Raw genomic sequence first — 26782 nt, forward strand, 5'->3', positions numbered from 1 at the left:
TTAATCCTCTTTGTGTGTGTGTGTGTGTGTGTGTGTGTGTGTGTGTGTGTGTGTGTTTTGCCTATGATAATGTGTTAACAATGTTATTCATAGTGGTTTGAGTTCCTATGTTCTTATTCATTATGATTAATTTTTTGGTACCCGTATTTGTTTTCTTTATCGAACTTCACATTATCCATTCCCCTAAATACTCCTCAAACCTACCCAGTGAAGGGAGATCATATTCCATGCTCCAACCTTGTGATGCCAGCATCCTCCTCAGTAGTAACACTTGATAACACACAATTATCAGTGAAATTTGAAGCGTTGTAGTTTTTGTGGCATGGAATCTCATTAACTGGTGTAGAATTGTCTTCAGTGATGAGTCCTGCTTTGAACTGAGCCCTGGTAGCCAGCGAAGACATGTTTGTAGGGGCTCCAGACAGTGGTGGGAAAACAACCTGACTGGTGCCCACCATCCGGCCCAACAACTGGGAGTGGTAGTCTGGGCTGCCATTTCTTTCCATAGCAGTACTCCTATGGTTCCATCTGCAGCACCTTTCTAACAGAGAGGTATCTCGGTGATATTATACACTCCATTTTGTTGCCCTTCACGGCAAGCCATACTGGGCTTACATTTCGGCAGGATAAGGCCTGTCCACACACAGCAGGAGTTTCTGCTGACAACCCTATCAATCAATGCCAAGTAGAATTGCTACTTGCGTAAAGGCCAGGGGTGGACCAACACAGTATTAACTTCTTGAGTTTATAAAGCTCTTTCTCTTGCATAAATCATCCATTTTTATTTTATTTTTAATTATTTATTTATTTTGAATTTGTAATCATTTGTTTGTCTTAACATGCACATCGTATTTACTGATTTCCCTTCTATTCAGATAATTTCTTTGTGGTACATACTTTTTCTTTCTTCTTAAGAGTGTATATGCCATTTTATTTGAAAACTTTGTTGTTGATTCAACTTAATGTGAAGATTAACTTTTTGTTATAGAGCAGTTTTATGCCAGTATTTTTATTTTCCAGCATGAGCTACAATTCAAATGCCTTTGTTAAAGTTTTGCTTCTACACCAACACAGCCCGTTAATTTCTGTTTTCAAAGAGGACGTTCTCAACACAATTTGTAGGAACACTCATACCATAGTTATCAGAATGAAGTGGCTCCACTCCTGTAGTCCTTCAGAAAGTTTTGTTTCATTTGATAACCTTTTTGCAATTTTAAAGAGAAATCATATGGGGTTAGATGGACTTTACTTGCTGATGATTCACAGGTGCACTGAGATTCAATTGATGGCCTGGAAAATGATTACCAAGGCATTTGTAGACAGGAAGTGTGAAAGAAAAGACAACTACATTTTGTTTACTCAAGTTGTTCTATACACAGTATTAAATTATATCAAATTATTATGCTCTTTTCATACTACCCTGAATAAAGGCCTGAGCAACATTTTTTGTATGTTTCACACTGCGAAACTCTTTGAGATTAGAGTGATTTCATGTTTGTTAAGCAGCCACCCTTGGAACTTGTGTCCACTAATAACAGTTGTGCAGTTTCATTATCCCAATCATGACACTTTTTGTCTAAATGACATCAAACAGCTTTGTCCGCTTACTGATGTGCCATAGTGTGAAATCGGTTCCCATAATACATCAGATAAAATACAATTAGTAGTCAGTCTATTGATAAGATAAAGCTTCATAATTAATTTGTAGTTTGTTTGCAGGTACAGTTCTGCTGCACACTGAAATCCTGTGTTGCTGTACCATAGCATGTTGCACAGAGGAGCCAAAGGAAAATTGTGCTGTTAATTTTTATCAGTGGTACAAATGTTGCAGCTGTATCATACCAATCCAGATGACTTCTGTAGCTATCTAGAGTGGCCTAACACACAGCTGCAACATTTCCACTGCTGCTGAAAATTAATTGCTGAATAAACTCCAGTTTACCAACAAGCTTTGATATTTTGTTTTACCTTCTCTAGCAGTGTGATATGGGATAATGACACAGTGATTTCAGTGTGTGTCAGTACTGCAGACAAACCAACAAAAAATTATTTAACTTTGTTTTTCTGTGATCGCCCCATGTACCATCATCGGGTTGTAATATATCAAAGTGATTTTTTTTTAAAATATTTAACTACTTTTTATCTATCTTGTATATTGGATACTATATGTCCACAGTAGAAATTAATTCAGATGTTTTCCCTTACATATGGTTGTTTCTCTTTCAGATGCTGTTGTTTAGGTTGTTCCTGTCAACTACAGATATCTTCTGAAGAGTGATGCAAAAATGTTTATTTGGAAAGAAAAAGAATATGTTGAAGGTGGAATACTTGATGAGGAATGGGATTCTGTCTAGTCTCGTTGTTAATCTTACTAAATCAGATGTAGTGTGGACATTGAAGGGCCATGTAGTGACGTATATCACATAACTTAATTTCCTGAACTAGTCATGTGGACTGATGAAGCCAGAGTTATAGAATTGGTTTTACTGATGTAGTTTATTAGCACATTATATTTTTTGTTTTACCAAAGAGCTGTTGCTTGCCATATTTACCAAAGAATACAGTTGTAGTGATTGTTAATGCAGCACACTGTTTGTTCCAAAGGCTTTTTTGTAGTTACATAACATATTTTAGTTGTCTGAAAAACTTTTCCAGCAACTCTTTTGTTAGGGAAAATACATTGATTTCATTTGAGTGTGAAGGGGAGAGCTTTAAGTAACTGAGCCACACAAGTTAATGCTGGATTCAACTCTTGCTGCTGCTGCTGCTGCTGCTGCTGCTGCCGCCTCACTTTACATGAGTGTCTATGTGTAACTCAGAGATTCTGTCATTACAGACTGACTACCAAAGTAACCGAAGTGCCATTTGGCATATTGTCTTGCCAATCTGTCTCTTACTGAGATGCAGAGTGTAAATTTCTAATGTGGATATTGTATAAATCAGATGAGACTAAAATTTTAAACACCATGTGCCTTCTATTTATGATATTTTTCTTGATCTGCAGTTGGCTTAGCAACCAAGCATTAGATAAAATAGAGGAGCAGATTTTTGAGTTTTGACCCTTTTGTGATTTAGAGAAGGAATAGAATTCTCTTGTGTTGTTGCATTGTAATAGACAATTAACACATCATGAAGAAAGAAAAAGAAAAATCAAAAGATAAGAAAGAGGAGGACAAGAAAGTAAACAAATGTCAGTACTGCAATAAGAGCTTTGCTGCAGTGAGTGACCTCACAAAGCATTTGAGAATTCACACTGGTGAGAAGCCATATGAGTGTGCTGACTGTGGTGCTCGTTTTACTCAGGGTGGGATCTTAAAGAACCACATTGTGGCCAGACATACTGCACCTGAGCCGTTCACCTGCCAGTATTGTAAACGGACATTTCCCATTAAAGAACGATTGAGACTGCATATGCGAACACATACTGGCGAACGACCATACGCATGTCCAGATTGTCCTCGGCGCTTTGCTCGTGGTGGGCAACTTCGACAGCATAGAATAACCCATTCGGGTAAAAAACCATACCAGTGCCAAAAGTGCCCAAAACGCTTCACTTCCACAACAAACCTAAGTATGCATATGAAGAGGCACGAAGGGATACGTGATCAAGTATGTGATGTTTGTGGCCAGGCTTTTTTCCGGCGTGAAAGTCTGAAGAAACACGTTGCTTGCATTCATGGTGACGTCCATGCTTTTCGCTGTGATATATGTGGAAAAGAACTGAAAGGCCACATTGTTCAGCACTTACGCACCCACATGAGTGAGAAGCCATATGCTTGTAAGATCTGTGGAGCGGCATTTGCACAACGCTCACAGTTACAGGTTGGTGCTGTTTGTAGAAATTACTTACTTATTGATCTTAATGAAACTGACATTAAGAATATGTTTGTATTGTTGCAACACATATAGTGAGCATTTTTGTCTTATGAACATGACAGAAAGCTGTAGGCTGAAGTTAAGGCTACTGTTTATATGTTGTGTATTAATTATACTTTCCTTTGGTTTTGATTTAAAAGCAGTGCTTCTATGTTCTGTAAAATATTATTTGTCTTCAGTGAGTGGTCCTTTTACGACAACCTTTCCAAAACTGTCTTGTAGCTAGTCATCATTCGAATATCAGATAAGCACTTTGTCAGCCATTAGTTGATAGTATGAAGTTGTCCTGAGCATTCAGCCATATTAGCTGCTTAAATGTTGATAAATATCTGGCAGAGTTCTCTTCACACATTGTCATTATGACAGTAGTTTGTCCACCACTACCTGAGTGATCAGTGCATCTGACTGCCACACAGGAGATGCAGTTTGTTATTGGTAGTGCCAGGGATTTTTCTGTAGTTAGCAGCATTCAATGTCACGAAGCCAGCTAAGGGGCTATTAGAATAAGTAGCAGCACCTAGGTTGGGAAAGCTGAAAACGGCAAGGAGAGCAGTGTGCTGACCCCCTTACGCTGAAAACCACATCCAAACAATACCATTAGGTAGAGGATGACTTGGCAGCTGATCAGCATTGCATTGTCCTGTGAGCCTGTCACAGAGTTTCCTTGTCTTTACAACTGCTATATGGATATTGTGATCTACTATCGAGACTGAAAATGAAAAATATATGCCCCTAGTATTCCCAGTGATGTAGCACAGAATCATTCAATCTCTGGCTAAATTATTTTATATTGTGTAGGTCCTGTGACATACATCACTCAATTCGCCACAAAACTTGTCTGTGGAGAAGATGACATAAGCATGCACAATTCTGAAGGAAAAATTCTGGGATATGGAAAAGCAACAACGGCCTTTGTTAATGGAGTGCATACACAGGGATGTCATTATAGATAATATTGACTTAGTAACCAACCACCCAGTTCTTTTCAGGCCAGATGTTTTGGACAGCATTGTTCTCCAAAAGTTGTTCACAGTTGAAGTTTCATTTGTTTGTAAGTTTGTTCTCAGCTTTCTCTCAGCAGATATAACTGGAACTGGGGTTTGCCATTTGCTTCCCAGAACAACATCCTCATAAGATTTCCATATCATGTTGTCCAATACATTGTACAGTGCTGGATGCCAAATCCTCCTTTTGTGGATGTGCCACTTGCACTTCAGTTTTGCACACGTTACCTTCCATACTGATGGCGTTATCTGCAGTTCTAAATTTGATGTCTTCTTTGGTGAGGTTATATTTTCTGAGATACATTCTACAACAGTAGAGGAACAGGAGATGACTTAATTTAATATTTTTTAAGAAGTTCATTAATATTGTCCATTTAGCTAGTTCTTGTACTCTTCATATATAGTGCCCTTTTTGGTTGCATGTTTCCAGGATTATGTAACATTCTTTTGTCTGTGCCTTTAAACCTCTGTGATGTTGGATGTTGTGCAAAGTCACACTCATAGCTGTGTCTTGAAACTATGTACTCTTGGTGATGCCTGGCATGAGGCAAATTATGTGACACACTGCTCTGCAGATTTAATTGAAAACATTTATTGGTGGAGCCAGAATAATTCTCTGCCCCACTGCTCAAATAAAATCAGTCAAAATATGAATCTCCAATGTCACCTTGACCTTAAAAACAAAGTTGTGCTTCTCACAACTCTTCATGTCCATAATTAAAAGCCTTGTGCGCAACTGCTTTCAGGAAATATTCAAAGATCTGACCACTGGACTGGAATTTGTTCACCACTAACAGTTCAACACACTGCTTTCGACTGGCTCCTAGCATTGTGTGTCGGTTACCTCCACAACAACAAAAACTGGAATATAGCTCAAAGTCAAAAGGGAAAGAGTGACACAAAAACACCAAACTTAAATTTCCATGGAAATGAATACAATTTACTGTCCTCAATGAAAACCTCCCCAAGTTCGCCTCGTTCACCAAACACCATATTCCAGCTAGCTACTTGGCTCCACAACCTAATTCAAGGCCTCTGCCTATTGAGTGCCTATATGTTTGCTAAATAGCAACACTTGCCTAGAAAACTAGACTAGTTCAATCTGAAATCCACTCCCATACACAGGAAGACTCTTTTAAAATCTCTCATTGTAAGAAATAACTTTATCAATCACGAAGTATCATCTCTGCACAACTTCTGAAGTACATTGCAAGGACACAATCACTGCCTCAGAGAGCACACGACATCCACACCACACTAAGTCCAATGGCAGATCCCTTGATTTTGGTTGCTCCCAGAATTAGCCATGAAGTTACTTGGAGTTCAGGCCTTCCAACTAATCCAAATCAGGAGCAGAATATAGGATCATTGCTCATTTCATGCCACCACTAATAGAGCTTCGATAAGGTCCTGTTTCACTGCAGAACTTCCTGAACTTTCTCTGCTCAGAATGTCAGAAAACACCAGCTTTCTTGGGGAATTTACTCGCCCTTAAAGTCAGCCTAGTCAGTTCCAGCTGCTGCCCATTTAGGAGGATTGGGGAAAGACTGGCCCAATGTCTCCAGGCTAAAGAAAAATCTCTGTCCCCGTGCAACCAGAAACTGGCAGAGGTGACAGTAATAATGCGGGTCTTCAACTATCATCGAAGTCCCATAATTACTGTACATTTTATCTAGGTTGTGATTACTGAGAGCTTGTTAATACAGATGAAATATTATGACTGGTTCTGAAACATTCCTCAGAAAACTGAAATGAACAATTTAAGGAAAGATAAGTTGCTACTTACCATAAAGAAGACACAGTAAGTTGCAGACAGGCACAATAGAAGACACTTACACAAAGCTTTAGGCCACAGCCTTCATCAGCAAAAGAAAAATGCACACCATTCGCACACAGACCCAAGCAAGCACACCTCATGCACACATAACCACCAACTCTGGGAGCTCAGGCCAGAAGATAACTTTCATGTGGGATGGATGCATCAATCTGGAGGGTTTGGGAAGGGGAAGGTACAGTATGTACAGGTGGGTGGAGAGAGGAATGCTGTCCGGCATGATATGCATGGCTAGAGTGCCAGCAGGCACAGTGTCAGGAGGTTTTGTTGGAGGGAGATGGGGAGAAAAGGAGCAAAAAAGGAGAGAAGCAGCTCTGATGGCTCATCCACACCTCTGTCCACATAAAACCAACCAATCACCTACAGTATCTGCATTTTGACAGCTGTTGTCCCTTTCATACCAAAAACTCCCTCCCATACAGCCTGGCCAACCAGGGATGGTGTATCTACAGTTACAAGAACTCCTTTGGCCAATATGCTGTGTATCTCACCAAGGTCTTCGCAGGCAATCACTTTCCCCCAGAACTAGTCCACAAACTGGCCTCCTGTGTCTTTTCCCCTCATACCCTCAATCCTCATACCACCCTCAAGAACCATCCACAAAGGAGTCCCCCTTCATTACCCAGTACCATCCCAGAAAGGAACAACTGAAATGTGTCCTTCACCAGGGCTTTGACTACCTACATTGTGCCCTTGAATGAGGGACATCCTACCAATAATCCTTCCCACCCCTCCAAAAGTGGAGCTCTGTTACTGGCCCAACCTCCAAGACATCCTAGTCCATCCCTATACCCCTTGCCACAAGGATTGTATCCCTGTGGAAGACCCAGGTGCAAGACCTGCCCAATCCACCCACTCAGCACTTCATATTCCAGTCCTGTCACAAGTTTATCCTATCCCATCAGGGGCCGAGCCACCAGTGGAAGCAGCCACGTCATTTACTACCTCTGCTGCAATCATTGCACAGCTTTTTATATTGATGTGACTACCAACCAGCTGTCAACCAGGGTGAACGGCCACTGCCAAACTGTGGCAAGAGCAAAGTAGACCAACCGGTGCCACAACATGCAGCTGGACACAACACACTTGATTTCAGTGGCTGCTTCACTACCTGAACCATTCTGTATCCTCCCTGCCACCACCAGTTTTTCGGAAATACGCGTATGAGAGTTATCATTACAACAGGTTCTCCACTCCCATAATTATCTTGGCCTCAACCAGTGGTAACATACTGCCCCCCACCCTCCCTCCATCAGTTTCCATCCCTCTGTCCTGTCTTTCCCTCCCATTCTTGTCTTCCACCTCTGCCACCTTATGCCAATACACCCATGCACCTTTCCCTGGCTTCTCTCCTTTTTGCTCCTTTTTCCCCCACCCCTCTGCTCCACAACTTCCTGACACTGCTCCCTTCCCCTTCCCCACCCCCTCCAGATTGCTACTTCAATTCCACATGATTATTGTATTCTGGCTGTGCTGCCAGAGGCGTCATTTATTGTGCCTGTCCGCAACTTATCGTGTCTTCTTTATGGTAAGTTGCAATCAATCTTTTCCTACATTGTTGATATCCCTACAAGAAGTTTCCCTTTTTAAAACTGAATTAAAAATACTCATTGTGAATTTAATAGTATTTAGATTTAAATTCATTGGAGGAAATCTTTGACAAGACAAAGATACAACATGAAAACCACAAGGTCACCTTAGGTAGGGTATACTGACTTAGTGTAGTTGATCGTCTCCATTGGAGAACTGTAGCCTGCATTGCTGCAAAAGGAGGACATAAAAGGCACTAGCATTGACATCTCAAGCACTCTGTTGATTGTACTCAGATGTGTAGGCACCCTCGGTGTGGCCGTTTGTTGTGTATGTCCTCAAGAGAGTGTCAATAAAATTTCACTCTGCCAGGTTGATGAACTCTTGGGGTTTATTTTTCATTTTCCAGTAGTGTGTGAGTGTAATGACAGGTATAAATATTTGTCAACAATTTACCAACGAATTATTGAATGCCTGACTGCTGATGCTATACATATTAAAATGTACATAAAAATAATTTTGATGGCAACATTTTACTGTTCCCAAAGTTTCGGCACCTTACTGATCATTTTAATGTGCACGCACAGGACGAACATCTCACTCATATTTTCCATGTGTGTGCACAAATAAAGGACTGTATGAAAGAGATCAAAAGGGTAAGATAGCAGCTGTCTACAGGAGCTGCAAAATCACACTGAAAATTCTTGGTGGACTTTTTGAACGTCTTTTATGGGGAAATGTATACAATAAAACAAAACATGAGATTTGAATGTTTCATTGACTATCACCTGCACTTGTCTTGTTCCCCATTATTTTCATTAGTTTCCTCAGGAACTGTGCTAGCAACAGGACGTAAGTTCATGCGACTTTTTATTCAGAATCACTAAAACTATCACCCTCTCAAATCACGTTCCTTTCCTCCTGACTCACTGATGTACACAAAAGTAAAATGATTTGTTATTTATGATTGTAATAAATTAGCAAGTAAAAAATCGGTTAGGATCTTTATTTGCATACTTCCCATAATAAATGCTGTGGAATTTTAGGATGCAGCTTAGTTAGCAGTATTGTCTGCTAGAGAGAGAGAGATATTTCACATGAAGATATCTGCAATATGGTGAATAGATGTTCGTGAGATGAATGAGGAAGTGGACAGCCTGGTTCTTGTGCTGTAAAAGATGATTTACTTTGACACCAGGTGGATATTTATTTCAGCCACCATTGTTCTGCCAATATAAAATAGGAAACTGCTTCCATCTGATTCAATGCAAAACACCAGATTGGCCACATAAGAATAAACAATCTGATACTGGTAAACCAGTTGAAAGTTAGAAATCATCACATGTTATTACAAACTAAAAATTATTGTAGAAGATAAATGTTTTAAGGAAAAGCTAGGACCACACCAAGTAGGGGTGTGTGTGTGGGGGGGGGGGGGGGGGGGGGGGTCGGCGTAAGACATGGAGAGAGAGAGAGAGAGAGAGAGAGAGAGAGAGAGAGAGAGAGATTGGTTTTTGGAAAGGGGAGGGTGGTGGTGTAGAGGGAGATATCAAAGCTTGATGATGATGATTGTAATAATTATGCACACATTTGTTTAGTTCATAAAAGACTCAAGATTAGGGTTAATTAGTCAAATTAGTTGTGGGGACTTTCATGCTCACATTTATATAATAATTATACATTCATCTCCCCTCCTCACCAAACAGCCCCAGTCACCAGCAAAACTTGCAGATCAAATTCCAGAATGAATCTATCACTGACCGGCAGTGTGTGTATCAAACTAGGACTTGGACCTAGACTCTTTACTTTTGCGTACAGTTTATACTATCTTCTCATGACTTGCAACCCACACTCACAATTACTGTAAAATTTTCAAAGTAGGAGAGAGGTACATGGTAAAAATTGTGAATGTGGAACATGTGTTATGCCTTGACAGCCACAGATGAAAAAAAAACTTGAATTGAGTACTGTTCTGACATACGATTTTCGTTTGGCAGAGAGATGTGCTTTCACATCAGTGATGTTTTAAATAATTATGAGTTTGTAATTGTAGATTGATGCTGTTGTGCAATAGAAGGAAACACAAAAAGTTACCTTTTTAGTGCTTGTTTTTATTGTATGGCTTAATTTTCCTTTATTACATATTGTTTGAACCTTTAGTGTAGAAACAGTGTATTCTGGCTGTAATTTATTGGTACATGTAGTTTCTACAAGTGGTCACCAGAAGATTTTTAATTATTGCTTATTCTCTTTCAACATTGCAGTTGCTCTCATTGTCGTCTCAAGCGTCATTAAGTTTGGAGAAACATAAGTACCGGTATTCATTCACACTTCATTGTCACCTTCCCTGATATACTACAGAAGGGCCTTTTACTCCTTTTTTATTTGCTGATATATGCAGGTCTTATCTAAGAATTTTATTTTCAGCAGTCATAGAGTTATTCGGAGTTGTGCTGGCTGTGATTCTTTGATTTCTCCACAACTGTCAAGTGAGCAGTAGCGATATCATCACAGTTCATCATTATTAGGAAATGGCAACCCGTCATGTGAGTAACATGATCAGTAAGAGCTCACACCAACTTAGTATTTTCATGGACATGGGTGTGGTTCTCTAATTGTGATGCTCTGGTGGATCATAAAATATAGTGTTGTTATTTCTAAATGGTGGAGGTCAGCTTAGAAAATTCTTTAGTCACACTTTGGTCTTTAGAAGTGGACCATCACAGCATCTTTTAGCATGGTATCTGTTTCAGCTTGGTCTTCATGTAGATAATTTTTCTTACAGTTTGTAAATCGGATTTGTGCTTCTTCAGCTATTACTGAGACTGAACTCCAATTAATTTTTCATATAATCACCTCAATCGGTTTCTCTCTCAGCATATTTGCATGTTAACAGCACAAATTAACATTGGGAATCAGGTCCTGCTTAGTCCTGTTCTCCCAAATACCGATATGCACATTCACTAAAAGAACAATATTTGAATATATCACGGTGAAGGTTTAACATACAACATTTGTAAAAATATTTTTTGAGTGACATATTTATGCTGGGCATTTGTGTGACAGAATATCTAGTTTACAGGACACATAATCATAAGTGTGATGTATCCATGGTAAGTAAGAATGAAAAAGTAGTGTTAATTATTTTTAATAATTACCAAATATGTTTTAGGAGTTATACATTGGTGTGAAGGTGTAATTAAATGTTGTGTCACTAATTATGGATGTCTGTCAGTGACATATCACATATAATTTGTCTGTTACTTTGATTAACATCAACTTGCTCCATATTTGCTAGCAATACTTATAATTTGTCTTTATTAGCATTCTGAAAACCAAAAGATTACTAGCTTTTTTTATTTCCTTAATTTAACTTACAGGAAATATTAGGCAGTGTTTAGTATGGCAGTGATTATCCTTTGCTTTTTTAACCAAGTTTCCAGATGAGAAATGTACAGTTTTATGTAGAGTCTGAGCCATGGTGATTCTACACTTTTTTTATACACTGGAAATTCTGATACAGATAGAGGCTCTACTGTGAAGATCTTTTAAGATTAATGGACTCAAGTGGCTTCCTCACTCCAGGGAGGTGCTTAATCATGAATGTTATTTTTAGGGCAAATGAATTGGCAATATTTGATTTAATAATTTATAAGACTGAAGCAGTTTTCTTCAGCGCCAATGCTTTGGCTGCTTTTGAAGACAGCAGAGTGCTGACTTGGATGTTTTCATACACTGACAGAAATCAGCTGTACGGTACTTCGAATTACTTTCACCAGGGCGTATAAAAAAAAAAAAAAAAAGATCAGAAAAGTCATTTTAAAAGAGTTAATCACTGTGCAGTTCATTTGAGCATAGATTTAAACATTAATTTTAACATAAGTTCTGAACAAAACAAAGTGACAGCCCAAGATGCATCCAGAATGCTAACTTAAGAAAGGACATACATTCAACGTATAGAGGCTGCGAGCATGCCTTCATTGGTAAACTTTATAGACGGAATGAAAAATACCTAGGTGTATAGTATATGCATGGAACGTATGAAGCAGAGGCTGTGTTACTTTGAGTTGTTGCTGTTTTGTGTAAATAGTAAGAAGTAGAACAGAACTATGTGTAACAAAGAACTTCCATAGAAATTCCACAATTTGTCAAAGACTGTTGATTTCAGAGACACAGGTATGCATGATTAATGTAACTAATCAGTGCGCCGTGAGAAAGACCTAGGTTATGTCTCATGTATAACCTTGGGTGCCATGAAAACTCATATTATTCCTCTTTTCTGCTCAGTACCTTAATAACTTGCTATTGTTCTCCTGTTCTCCCATAATTTGTGCTTCGAAGTGAAAAATTCTGAAAGAAAGAGGCTGTTTAACATAAACTCTCAAGAGGTGGTGTATTTATCTGATGAGACAAGAAACAAAAATCCACAGAAGTGAAATTGAAGCTGATGACAAGATTGTTTGGGAAAGACTCAGTATCAAGGAATCAGCAGTGGACACAACTGGGCTCTTCTGCCCCCCAGACTCACCCATAGATGTAACTGGAAACTTAAAAGAAACCCTCAACACATTAGTACATATGTTCCTCAATCATATGGTCACTGTTGCAGGAGACTTTAACAGTCCCACAAACAATTGAGATAATTGCAGTTTTGTAAGTTGAGGTTGTGACAAGATACATACAAAATAATACTAAATGCTTTCTCTGCAAATCACATGGAACAAATATTTCAGAAGTCTAGTTCTGCTGGAAATATATTAGATATAATGGCAATAAATAGACCCAACCTCGTGGAGGGTTTCATATTGAAACTGGTATCAGTGACCATTAAGCAGTTGCAGTAACAGTGATTAATAAAATAGTGGCTGCTAAAACAAGTACAAAGCTTTACATGTTCAGTAAGCTAGATAAACAGACAGTTGTTTCGTATCTTGAAGAGGAACTCAAAACGTGTACCTCTGGGCTGGAGCATATAGTAGAGCTTTGGCTCAAGTTTAAAAGAATAGTTAACCATCCACTGGATAGGTGTGTACCTAATAAAACAGTTAATGATAGGATAGAACAGTCACTGTAAAGAAACTTATGTTAGCTGTAAAACAAAGCATACGGTTATAGATAATGACATGATCAGTGGTATGTGTTTGACTGTCAAGATAGCAGTGCATGAAGCCTTCAGTGACTACTATAGCAAAATCTTATCAAAATATCTATCACTAAACCCAAAGAAATTCAGCTCTTGTGAAAATTTTTTCATTGGCACCAAAGTTAGTGTCAAGATGCTCATTGTTAACATGGGAACTGATATTGAGGGTAGCCAAGAAAAAGAAAACTGCTCAACTCTATTTTCAGGTATACCTTTACAAAGGAAGGTACAGAAGTGCTGCCTCATTTTAACTGGTGCACCACTACAAAGATGAGTGATATTAGTGTCAGTAAAGTTGAGAAACAATTAAAACAGTTAAAATTAAACAAGACTCCATGGAATGACAGAGTCTGGCAGATTCTGTACTGAATTTGCTGCTGAATTATCTCCCATTTTTAACTATAATTCACTGTAGATCCTTCAAATGAAAATATGTGCCCAGTGATTAGAAGAAAGTGCAGGTCACACCCACAAACAAAAAGGCTAGCAGAAAACGGTGCAGTTATTGCTGTAACGTGGACACAGAATGATTTATCTGATTTCCAAAAGGGAATGGTCATAGGCTTCCAGGCCAAGTGTGGAAGCATTTCCAAAATGGCGTGTTTGTAAACTGTTTCCACGTCACTGTGGTTAAAGTATATCATGCGTGGCAAAATGGCATTATCCAAAACTGTCACCAAGGCAAGTGTGGTGCATCACAGGTGACAGATGACAGAGGAGAACGATGACTGTGGAGATGTGTACAGGTGAACAGAATTGCAGCTGTTGAGAAACTAACCACCTGGATGAACCAAGGGGCTACCAACATTGTGTCTTCAATGACCATTCAGTGAACATTGCTGCATGTGAACCTCCTCAGCAGGTGCACGATTCGTGCAACCGTGCTTGACTGCTGTTCATTGGTAACAAAGACTTGAATTCATGTGCCGGTATTGCAACTGGTCATCCACAGTGTTGTGACAGGTGGTGTTTTCAGATAAATCACATTTTATGCCCCATCAGGCAAATGGCCAAAGACATGTATAGTGTGAAACTTCTGAACAAAAACAAGGAAGGAACATTATGGTTCTGGATAATGTTGCCGTGACATTCCTTAGGTGATCTTTTCATTCTGGAAGGCACAGTGGACCAACTGTTTTTCCTCGGCACAATGGCATTGACCAACAGGACAATGGAATGTGTCGCACAGCTCGCAGTTTTCGTGCGTTGTCCAAAGAGTGCCACCAGGCTCCCCAGGTTTAAACCCGACCAAGAATCTGAGGGACCACCTCGATCAGTGTGTTCATGCCACGGATCCTCAACTGAGACGCAGCTGGGCACAGCACTGGAGTCAGCATGGCTCCATATCCCTATCAGTACCTTCCAGAACGTCATTGACTCTCTTACTGCTTGTCTCCCAGTTTTCCAAACTACAAAAGGTGGTTATTCAGGCTTTTGGCAGGGGGCTACATTAGTGTGACTGGACAGTGTATTTAAGTTCATAATGACTGAAACTGCTAACATTGTATAATAATTTGAATTTTATCATAATGATTTTCATTATTTTGTTACTGCCACAGTCATGGAGTTGATGGCACTTTTCTTCTGTATGGAACTGCACAATATGTTAGTATTTACTAATCTACTATATCAAATCCATCCTACAGTAATAATGGCCTTTTACTTTCTCTTTTTACAAGGTTCATGAACGTATTCACAGTGGAGAAAAACCTTACAAATGCAAAGTGTGCAAAAAAGGCTTTGCTCACTCTTCTGCTCTCAAGATGCATGTTCGAGGCCATACAGGTGAGAAACCGTTCAAGTGCCTGCTCTGCCCTTCTGCCTCATTTGTTCAGTTGCCTCATCTCAAGAAGCACATGTTGTGCATCCATAAAACATCAAAACCTTACATGTGTATTCGCTGCCGAGAATTTTTCAAGAAGAAAGATGAACTAGAAGCTCACGAGCAGAACTGCAAAGGAGAGGTAGTCGATAATACAAAAAATTTTGTTGGGTCTTCTGACATGGGAAAAGAAAATGAAGAAGATAAAGAGAAGTCTCTTGTACCTCCCATGCCTGTTGCTAAGATGAGAATGTTACTGGCAATACTTCTGAAGAAGATTTCAACTCCAGAAAGGCTGGAGCAACTAAGATTTGGCAAGCGTCTTGTAGATGATGTGCTTTGTGAATCTATAGAGATGTCTGGCAGAAAACCATGTTCTGAGAAAGACATTGATGAAGGTGAAAGACTGAAAAAGAATGTTGAGATATTATTGGAATGGACAGTACCAAAAACATATATGGACAGGTTTCGGAAAGAGGGTAGATCTGCAGAGGCACTTTTAGAAGAACTCACATCGTAATGTACTTGTTGCACAGAGAGTATTCTATTGGAATTTAGGTCTAGTAATGACACTGTTATAATGTTTTAAGAGATTTATTTTTCAAACACTAAAGAAGGAGCTTAAATGATCTTTTTGTAATACCAAAGGATATTTCATTATTTTTTATTTATTATTTTTGTATTCATAAAATTTTAGAATACTGAATAAACAGATAATTATTCTTGACTTGTATATTCTGTACATTAACAAACAACTCAGAATTACTGTGGTGAACCACACGTGATGATAATATAAGGCACTCTGTGTACACTCAAAAAGACTGCTTCAGTTTTCTTTGTTGCAGCTACAGTTAAGATACATTAATTGCGAGAAGAAAAAAAATGTATGTTTGTGTGGCTCAGAGCCATTGGTGCCTAACTTACATTTATATGTAAATGGAATATTAGCTCCAAAGTTTCAGTCTTGTAGAAAAATCAACACAAGATATAACAAACCTGTCTTTCATGTATTGTGAATGTGAAGGGATTACAAATATTTAAATATTTTTTCAAGGTACTAGTAAAAATATTTTAATCAATTTTAATCATAATTCCAAATGTTTGCCATGTATTGTTGTACAAAACTTCTTGAATAATACTTTTGAAGTAATCAGTCACAACACTCTGTAGAAAAACAAAACCCATTTATCCAGATCCATCATTGTAATAAACTTGGCATCCAGTATCAGTCATTTTCTCTCTTTAGGTTGTTATAACATTCATAGTGCACTGGAGGCACATACTGCAAAAGATCCACAAGATACTCTTCCTTTTCTTCTGTAATAGCTCTGCTACTACACCTTTTGAGTAGTAGTTCTGTTGGCAGTGCAGTTTTCTCATTGCCAACAAGTATCTTTTGCTGGTTGATCAAATGTAGATTGAACGGAGTATTAAATATTTGCGAAAGTACTTACAATAATAGTTTTCTCAGCTTTACATTTATAAAGACTGTATATAATGAACAGATTCGTTGTAGGTCTGAATATGTCAAGCATGGATCTTTATTATGATGATAAAATATGTATGCAGGGAATTTCTTTATGAAATTACCAGTAGTAAGTTCTTTTTCGGTACTTGGCTTGTTATAGGGCACATGTTTACCTCATTTTTCAGAGGGAGGAACAAGTTTATAAAATTTCCCATTTCAGTAGGAGTTTCCATCAATAGCGCAGAGTGTGAAGACTTACAACCAATGTGATCGTCCCCCTTTCCATCTTGCAGTAAGTTAGATCTTGTCATATTGTGATGAGATGGATTTCCTTCTGTATATATTCTTCTGACCCATTACAAAGACAGTTTTCATTGCTCACTCCATTTTGCTGTGGCTGACAAATATTTTCTCCCAGTTTTCTTATGGTATTTTGATAAAAAATGTTAGGGCAGCTACAGAGTTCTACTGAACGTGACTCAATTTTTATTATTAGCTCATCAGTTGTTAGTCTATACTCATCTTCATACTGACACTCCTTTAATTCAACAACTTTTTCTGGCTGAGGAAATTTGCAGCTGGTTTGTACCTTTTTTTTTCTTTAAAAAAAGGATGAATTATGTGTTCCTGTAATGAACTGCTCTAAGTGCCGGAGTCATCATTATTGCCACAAAACAAATGCCAGACATGACTAACTAATTTATTAAATTTATTTGGTTGCATGATAAATTGATAATTACTTACATGTGTGATTTGCAGATCTCAAACTTTCTTGTACCATTTGCTGAGTTTAGACATGGTTTCTCTTTGGTTCTGTCACCTCTTTGATGGAATATCCAACTAGTGTCATCGTTCTGTTACCTAATATCGTTCATTTTCCATTAAGGTTTAGCTCTTTAGTGTATGAATTAAGCATCTTTGTTGTACTTAGAGAGAGAGAGAGAGAGAGAGAGAGAGAGAGAGAGAGAGAGAGAGAGAGTTCTGTTTAGTCTCAGAATTGCTTCATGATAGCACCTCACAATGTCTTAAGAGGTATTTCTGGCACTATCAGAACTTGTGTATCGTCATTAGGATTTCACTGTGATTTTGAAAAGTTTAATGTTATTGATTTTGTACCTGTTGTGTTGAGCTGTGTAAAAATTAAGCTACTTTAGAAAAAAAAAAAAAACTACAGAGACAAATTGAGTCCTTTCCCAGTTAACCATGTGTCTAAATTTGTCGCTGATTTGTTCACAATTTCAATATGCAGATTGTGAACGTAAAATAAAATTTTTAAGACACCCATTTTTTTGCCGATATTAGCACTTTACACAAAGGGTTATTAGTACAGGGTGTGGCAGCATTCATAGCAGGGTATTAAAAACACACCAACAGGCAGTAACTGAAATTTACTGATTACCTCTTATGTCAATTAATAGTTAAAGGTATACCATTTACTAATGTGTAAGTCATTGTCCATTGCATGCATTACTTTTTAGTATGAATTCTGTCAAATGATGCCCCCTCTGCACGACACCTTCATCCAAGCGGCATTGGAAGCTTCCCATAACTCTGTGTAATGTATTCCGTGGGACATTACTGCCAGCAGTTCTGATGCAATCCTTCAACTCAGGAATGGTGGCCCAATGTGTTCGGAACACTTCTTGCTTCATTTAGCCCCAAAGGAAAAAGTCTGCACATGAAAGGTCAGGTGAGTGAGGCAGCCAGGAAATGTTGCCAAAACGGGAAATTACTCTACCAGGAAATGTCTGTCACAAGAAGTCCATGCAAGTTTTGGCCGTATGCGATATTGCTCCGTCTTGTCGAAACCTTAATTGTTCCACATCCTCATCGACCATACATAATTGGGGAAGAACGAAGTCTTGCATCATCTTTAGGTAGTGTTCACTGGTGACAGTTACAGACTCACCGCTGTCATCCTCAAAGAAGTAAGGGCCAATAATCCCAAAGGAAGCAACTCCACACCACACTGTGACACGAGAAATGTGCAAGGGCTTGATGTGCAGTTCGTGCAAGTTTACATCACTCCAATAACTCATATTCTGTTTATTCACTGAAGCACATAACTTGAAATGAGCTTCATCTGGTATCAGGATGGTATGCAACATTTGTGGATTTTGACGAAGGAAATCACGCATGATTAAGCAGAATGTTTCGCGTGAAACCCAGTCATGAGGTCTAATTTCCTGAACAAGCTGCAGCTTATATGGGTGAAAATGGAGATCTTCGTGCAATATTCTCCTGAATGAGCGATCGGACATATGCACAGTTTGCGCATGATGATGAGCAGATATTTTTGGGCTGTGCAATAGTGCAGCATGAACACTTTCCATTGCTTCTGGTGTCCACACAGTTCTTTCACTTCTTCCTGGTTTACCATTGCAAACAGAACCTGTTGTTCGAAATACATGTACCCACCTCACAGTGGTCCGTCTATCTGGCACTTTCCCATGACATCCCAAGCTGAAATGTTGCCAAAATAGACACTGGGTAGCAGTAACAGAGTAGTTATTCTTGAAATAACTTTCAACAGCAAAGGCACGATGCTTTGCATTTCACCACTCCATATCACTGTCACACTCGAAATGGCAGTTCATTAGTACGTGAATGCGGCACGAGCTGGTGTGCATTCCTGCAGAACATCATTGTACTACACTAGTCAAATTACGCTATGAACACTGCCACACCCTTTATTATTAATAATGATGATGATGATAATGATAATAGTAATAATATTTAAATAATAATTATTAAAATTGGTCAACTCATGTAAATTAATTCGTGGTGAGTCATGTTATTGATTTGCGTAGTGTGAAATTTATAAAATGTAAAATCCTTGAATCACCCCCTTTAATATTGTCAGAGAGAGAACCATAGAAAAAATAGGTAAAATTGATGGATTTAACTTTGTTTGATAACAGTTATGCATATTGTGATGGCAGCCAATAGTATGGGCATGGGCAATAATTGAGAACCTTAAAGAAATAGTCATGGGGAACTACTTCAACACAAATTTTCTGTTTGCAGAAGACGACTTTTGTGTGTGACATAAACAGCAAATGTTGTTTTTGTAAGAAGAAAGTTTAAAATAGTGTATGGAGAAAACAGTTTCAAGATGGGGAGACTGGTTCTCATTTTAAGGTGGCTTTAAAAACATTGGACAGTTATTCTGAAGTACGGTACAATACTGCAAGACATGAATGATTTGTCACACAGTGTTTTTTTGGCTTCCCTTTAAAATATTTTACACTTGATTTTCAGCAAGTTGTATGCTTTTGAGACTGGTTATAGATTAGGCCATATGTCTATCTCAGTATGATTAACTTGAGCAATAGAAACAGATGGATGGACGTAGAAAAACTACATCCATTTTTAACAACTGAAGTACAGAACCCAGTTTCTGTCTTCTTCAATACCCTTAATCCTTAACCTTGTTAGCTGGAACATGGAAGCCACGTGGACTATCTTGAACATCTGAAATTAACGGGCTCTTACTGGAGAGGAAAATACACCAACTTGAATTGTCCCAAGCTTTCTTTTAGAACTACTTCTACCTAGATGGGTTGTGAAATTTAACTTTGGTTGACAATGGTGGTGTTTCTTTCTTATTGTTAAGTGGAAACTATTATCATGATGTCATAAAGTCATAGGGTCCAGAACTATATTCAGTTTTCAGACATAACATTCCAGACTACATAGTTTTGAAAATGTGTTGTAGACTGGCAGGGCAGACCATAAAGTGTGTAATTTCATTGTATCATTGATAGTTGGATGTAAGCTGTTGTTCCATAGACAAATTGTTGTACAGCAGCTGGCCTTTATACCATGTTGTTGTTGTTGTTGTTGTTGTTGGTGGTGGTGGTGGTGGTGGTGGTGGTGGTGGTGGGCTTCAGTCCGAAGACTGGTTTGATTTTTGAAAATATATTCAGCTATCTTAAAAGTGGTTAAAATTAAAATTTAAAACAGCCTTTATCGCAATCTTGTTAAAATAGTTATTGGAGTGAGTGACCGGTTTCGACTCTATGAAAGAGCAGTTGCACGAGTGTTGGCGGAACTTATCTAACAGTGTCCGTCCACTGCTCTGGAGTCTGAAGATGACTCTTTCATAGAGTCAAAACCAGTCACTTACTCCAGTAAATATTTTAACAAAATTGCGATCAAGACTGTTTTAGATTTTAATTTTAACTGGTTTGATGCAGCTCTCCATGCTACTCTATCCTGTGCAAGTCTCGTCATCTCTGAATAACTAATGCTCCATACATCCATATGAATCTGCTTACCATACTCATCTTTTGGGCTCTCTCTGTGTCAATATGACTTTTATCACCTGACGCTTCCCTCCAGTACTTAATTGGTGATTCCTTGATGTCTCAGAATGTGTCCTACTCATCTTCTAGTCAGGTTGTGTCACAAATTCTTTTCTCCCCAGTGCTGTTCAGTATTTCCTCATTTGTTACCTGGCCTACCCATCTAATCTTCATTTTTCTCCTGTAGCACCGCATTTCAAAAGCTTCTTAATACCATAGAAATTCATTTCTCAGGAAAGCTGAACTCTTTTATTTTTGTTAGTTCAGCAGTGAAATGTTTTGTGCAAGAATCTTGAGCCATTTGCAAGTTTAATTGTTTGAGTCCTTATTGATTGGTTAGAAACTAACATTGTTCCTTCTTTTTTGAATTTTGTCTAAGATAGTATTTGAAGAAGTTTATGCCAGGCAGTAAGAATAATCAGTGGCAATTCAGTTTTCTGCATAGTGTGCACGACTGTCATTATCCAACAGTTGAGATCACTCTTTGCCAATGTAGGAGACATGGTTGAGTGTGTTCAGAGCTCTGTGCCAGTAATATTTGGCCTTAGTATTTGTTGTTCCTTTCAGCTACTAGCTGTAGAACGATTATGATCTCCCACGAGTAGGCAAACGATGAATTTTGCAGGCAATGTATAACTTACTTTTCGTAAGAAATCTCTTATATTATGTTTTTGCCCAATAAACTGGTACAGTACACTAAATCAATGGGCCATGATAAAATATTTTGCTATGTGCAAAAAAACTACCATGCAAGTCTTAAACGTTTGTGACACACAATAAACTTGCAACAAAGTTTTGAACTTGAAAGATGTTATCTTGTGATTGACCATCAAAACATTTTAAGAAACAAAATATGGATGTTGATTTCTTGATGTCAAACTAAAGTTTTAAATCATCAGTTTTAATCTTCAGTGAAAGTATTTCAGTCAGCTTTCAAGTATGTTTTTAAACAAAATGATATGAAATGTCGAACTACAGAGTAAAGACACACATAACAGGTAAATTATATTAAAGATCTTTTGTTTTTGTTTTGTTTTCAATAATGGAGAAAATTTAAACACTTTAGTATAATATAATTAGTGCCATTTTTCATTGTTGGTAAGCTCTTTGCCAAAATCTGTGCCTAAGATATTGTTTGTGGAATTGAAATGAAGGAATATTACCCAAGATTTTAATTGCTAAAGCACTTATATTGAGTCACATCTATTAACAAACATGCAGAAAACACCATATATAAGAAAATACATAAACTTAATATAAAAGAAATAATCCTCCTTTCATTCTTGGGTGAAACAGATTTTTATTGAAGAATCTGCTGTTAAGGAGTACTATATATCATATAGTGCATAAAAGAAAATTTGTTTCACAGAAGACACGTAAGGGCAGATGTGTGAAGAGTAAACAAACTTGAAATTAATGAGAGCTAATCAGAGAAAAGGTAGAGTGGGAGGGGGTATCATCAAGCCAGGATTTCACCTTCTCAAACCTGTTTTTGTTTAAACATCTGTTGTTTTATGTTAGACTTCATTTTCCCAAAGGTCTTGAATTTTGTTTATTTTCATAATTGGACATTATATACTTAAAATTGTTAATACATTTGACGTAGTTAATATGCACAAATATTTTAACTTGTACTCCTTGTGCATTGTAAAACTAAATGAATTACAAGCAGAGTGTTGCTGAGGACAACTGTTTTGCCTTTAGAGATCACTGCCATATTTCATTATTGTATTTTCAAACAGTTTTTTCAAATGTGACTGTAGTCTTGTTCAGATTTGATGTGTTACTAGTTCTGTTGCTGACTGTATGTATAGATCTTATGTATTTGGAATTGACCTTGGAAAATAGTAAGCAGAATTAGCAAATGTTATTTGTTAAATACTTACAGAAAAAATACCAATTCTCCTTCCAGACAGGTCCTGAAATGCTCAGCCAGATCGTAACACAGTGTGTGAATATGTTTTAAGTCTGTCTTAGTATTTAGAAACCAAAACTCATCAGCTGTTCAAAGTGTTAAAGGAAATTATGTGTGTTCTGTGAAGCAATACAAAATAAACTCAAAACCCTGTTACGTTGAATATGGATATTTTGTGTGTTGTTTCCAATCATGTGTTCTCAATAAAATATATGTTTATTCCTCCTCCTTTGTGAACTTTACGTACTTTATTTTATTAGATGGCAGATAAATGTGATGTTTAGGTGTTACATATATTGCTTCTTTCATTTTGTCGAGTAGTTAGATACACTGAATTTAGTCGGTACTTTCTTACATAAAGTAGTGATTATACATCTACAGTTGAATGACATTTTCTTTGTTTTCTCAAATTCATGTTTCTTCTAATATCATTATTTTCTATGCAACCACTTGTTAATGTTCATCCAGATAAAAAGCAGTACAGCCACTTCTCACCCTTAAAAACTATATTTAACAGATCTTACATAATAGCAACACAAGGACAGTGATTATTGGCTGTGTAATTAGAGATACAGTAAACCCCTATTTAACGTTTTTCTAGGAACCAGAATCTTTTAACCTTAAATGGGGGTTTACCTTAAATCGAGGTTTTGATAGAAAGCAAACCTTTTCCAGAACTCACTGCTTGTATTAACATGAACTGCACCAACACACATAATTTACACAATAACAACAATAAAACAAGGAGGCACCTACCCTGCACACTATACTGTAATTACAATTTTTTTTTTGTAGCACTAATACAGTAGTCAAAGATCATAATTTCCCAGCACACTACAAAATTAAAATATCCACAAAATACTTACACAATTACAGTAATATAATAAAATGAGTTACTTTTGCTATACACATATTACACAACTTTCACAGTGCCTCATTTTTTGAAATACCTGTAATCAAAAATGGTAGTTTTCTTTTTAGCACTGTTGAATTTTAGGTTCAAAATGTCCATCTCCAATTGATTTACTCTGTCTATAACAGGGTTTCCCTCTTTAAATGCTGTGACAAATCTCCAGACAATGTCTATGCTGGCAATAGCTTCACTGAATGACAGTGTTTGCATTTCTTTGTTCCTAATATCGTCTTCTTAGATACCTTCATCATTCTGCTTTACTTCATCTTCGCAGATTTCCTCAACATCTTGGTTGCATGTAGTGATGGCATCATCATCACAAGCCACAAATTCATCAAAAGTGATGGGTAAATTGTTAGGTACCTGCACCCAATCATGCATATCTGCTACTGCTTTGTCACCGTCTTTGTCATGAGTGCGCATTTCATTAAATCAAGCCTTATGAAAGCAATTTGAGATGGTTTCCTTAGTTAACATTTACCAAGCTCCTGTGAGCATATGCATTGCTTGCAGGCTGTTCAATTCAAGCACTTAATTCCTATCAATAAAGGCAAGTGCCTTAAGGGACATGAGCTTCCCGATACTTGCTTTTCATGCTATGAATAATCCCTAGATCCATGGGCTGGAGTCTGCTTGTGCAGTTTGCAGGAAAGAAATGACTTTCACATTCTGCAGAAATCCGAAGTCTTTTGGATGCGGAGGACACTTGTCCATAAAGAGAACAACCTTCCTGTTTTTAGCACCCATTCGTGCATCAAAAACTTGCAAGAACTTTTTGAACAAGTCCGCAGTCATCCAAGCACTTTTATTGCTGTAATACTTATACACAGCAGCGTAGCACTGTTCTTAAAGCAACGTGGTTTGTGGAACTTTCCAATTACTATGGGATCCAGCTTGTCGCTGTCATCTGTGTTGCTGCATAAGAGAACAGTAATTCTCTGCTTGGTCATAGTTCCTCCATGGCATGCTTCTCCTTTAACACTTAATGTTTTAGAGGACATGAGTTGGTAAAACAGGCCTGTTTCATCCACATTGTACACATCCCGAGATTTGAAAGCTTCCAAGAGGGATGAGCACCTCTCCTTCCCAGTGTTCAACACCACATAATGTCCTGCAAGTTATCCCATAGCGTTCTTTGAACCTATCCAGCCAACCATTCGAAGCTTTGAATTCTGTTAGCCCGAGTTTCCCTGATATCGTAGATGCTTTCATTTTTATCAATGTCCCATCAGTTGGTAAATTTTTAGCAGGGATCCATTGAACCACTCCATTAGCTTCAATTCCATTTCTTCGTACGGCGACTTTTTAACATTTTTTTTCTCTGCTTTGCTTTTGAACTGCACTGTGTTTCGTGATCTAGAATCTTCTCCTTATTCTTTAATATTCCTGACAATGAAGACTGTGCAAGTCCCAGATAGAGTTTTTCTTTTTGCTGCCAAAGTCAACTTCACTAGAAAAACGAATGTGAGTGAGCAAACAGATATACAGCCGGATTCTCCATGCAATACACAATAATACACGAACAGATGCAAACTTGCGTAAACCGACGCTTTACTGTAATGCTGCTACGAACGTACAGACTTGGACATAGCTCGGCCAAGTGCAAGCATGGAAAGTGGCGTGAGTGTTAGCACACTGTACATTGTTAGTCTTTGGTGCGCTTTGCTAAGTTCGAGCTTGGTCGTGCATGTGGCGAGGAATCAATATGGAATATGATCGATTGCATCCAAACCCGTATTACATTGCAAACCACTGACAACAGTGAAAATTCACGATATCTATCGAAATACAGTATTTCGGATCTACACGCACGTGAGCTGTGAGCATTGAGCAGTGATGTCGTAGGCGAGCTCGCTGCACTGCATACTATTACATAGTCGTGATCTTTCATGTTTTATAATTAACGCTAGCGACTCCTTGTCACTACTTTCGTACAAAGCATCATCCTCTGTGCCATCCAGCGCATTGGGAATATAGTATATTTAAATGCGTGATGAACAGTTTCACTTGGGAGACATTTCCAAGATTGACTAATGCACATGCACACCTGAGACAAGCTTGCACACTTTACTTGTCCTGTTGGCGTTAATTGCCTATCTTTTTCTTCAGGCACTGTGTATACATATTTTTCTGCTTGCCCATAAAAGGTTTGTATGAATGAACATCTAACGGATGCAGAATGGATGTCATCCATTCTGGAATTACAACTACAGTAAGTCCATTTTACCCTCTGCTATTTTTTTTATTCTTTCTTTTTCGCAGATGGTTTACAGTGACCTGTGTACGAATCTAACACAAGCATACGTGCCAAACCTTTCTAAAACCATGTCCTCCGTGAACCATCCAATTTCTTCCATGTGAAATGAATGGTGGCAGTTTATGGCCATCGGCTGTGCAAGCCAGCATGAATATCCGGTGCGCAGTTTGATGGTGTAACGCTGAAATGCGACAAGTTTTTCCCCATATTTTACAGGCCCAATTGTGGCTCCCTTTAAAATCCTGAATTTTCTGACATGCTTTTACTTTAACTATATCTGCAGTTACACGTAAGCATTGTCGCTGCTTCCTCACAAAATCGTTCACTACAACTTCCAACTCATAGTGGCAGCCACGTTTTGGTCCAGCAAATGCTTTTTTGTTGCTGGAACAAGCTGAAAGTTGTTACTTTTGCTGTCTCCATGTCGTACCGAAGTTCAAAAGCAGACTAAAACAAATGTTTTTGTAAGCACTGCTCTCATTAGCTGGAGTTGTCGAAATGTAAAGCCACGCTTGTCAAGTTTCTTCAAAACATCCGTTTTGATGGTGTAGATGTAAAGAGTTTTTTAAAATTGCTATGAATATTTGAAAAATTGCTAAATTCTCCCATGATAAAAAAAAAACCGTAACATTCATTACTCGAAACTAACACAACGGCTTCTGTGGTGGCATCTAGGTGCAAAAAGCAGCAATAAAGGCCAATAGAGAGCCTGT

General features: G+C 38.1%; 1 protein-coding gene across 1 annotated transcript in view; it reads left to right on the forward strand.

Moving 5' to 3' along the window:
* The window catches only part of LOC126355168 (zinc finger protein 501-like), a 57840-nt gene extending 41904 nt beyond the window's left edge, over positions 1-15936 (forward strand). Inside the window, exons 2-3 of the mRNA XM_050005379.1 lie at positions 2227-3822; positions 15067-15936. Coding sequence (XP_049861336.1) covers positions 3130-3822; positions 15067-15729 — 1356 coding nt within the window. The 5' untranslated portion in view covers positions 2227-3129 and the 3' untranslated portion in view covers positions 15730-15936. The remainder of the gene's footprint in view (positions 1-2226; positions 3823-15066) is intronic.
* Positions 15937-26782: the final 10846 nt, after the last annotated feature.

The sequence above is a fragment of the Schistocerca gregaria genome, chromosome 3 (genome assembly GCF_023897955.1).
Source record: "Schistocerca gregaria isolate iqSchGreg1 chromosome 3, iqSchGreg1.2, whole genome shotgun sequence".
Taxonomy (NCBI): Eukaryota; Metazoa; Arthropoda; class Insecta; order Orthoptera; family Acrididae; genus Schistocerca; species Schistocerca gregaria.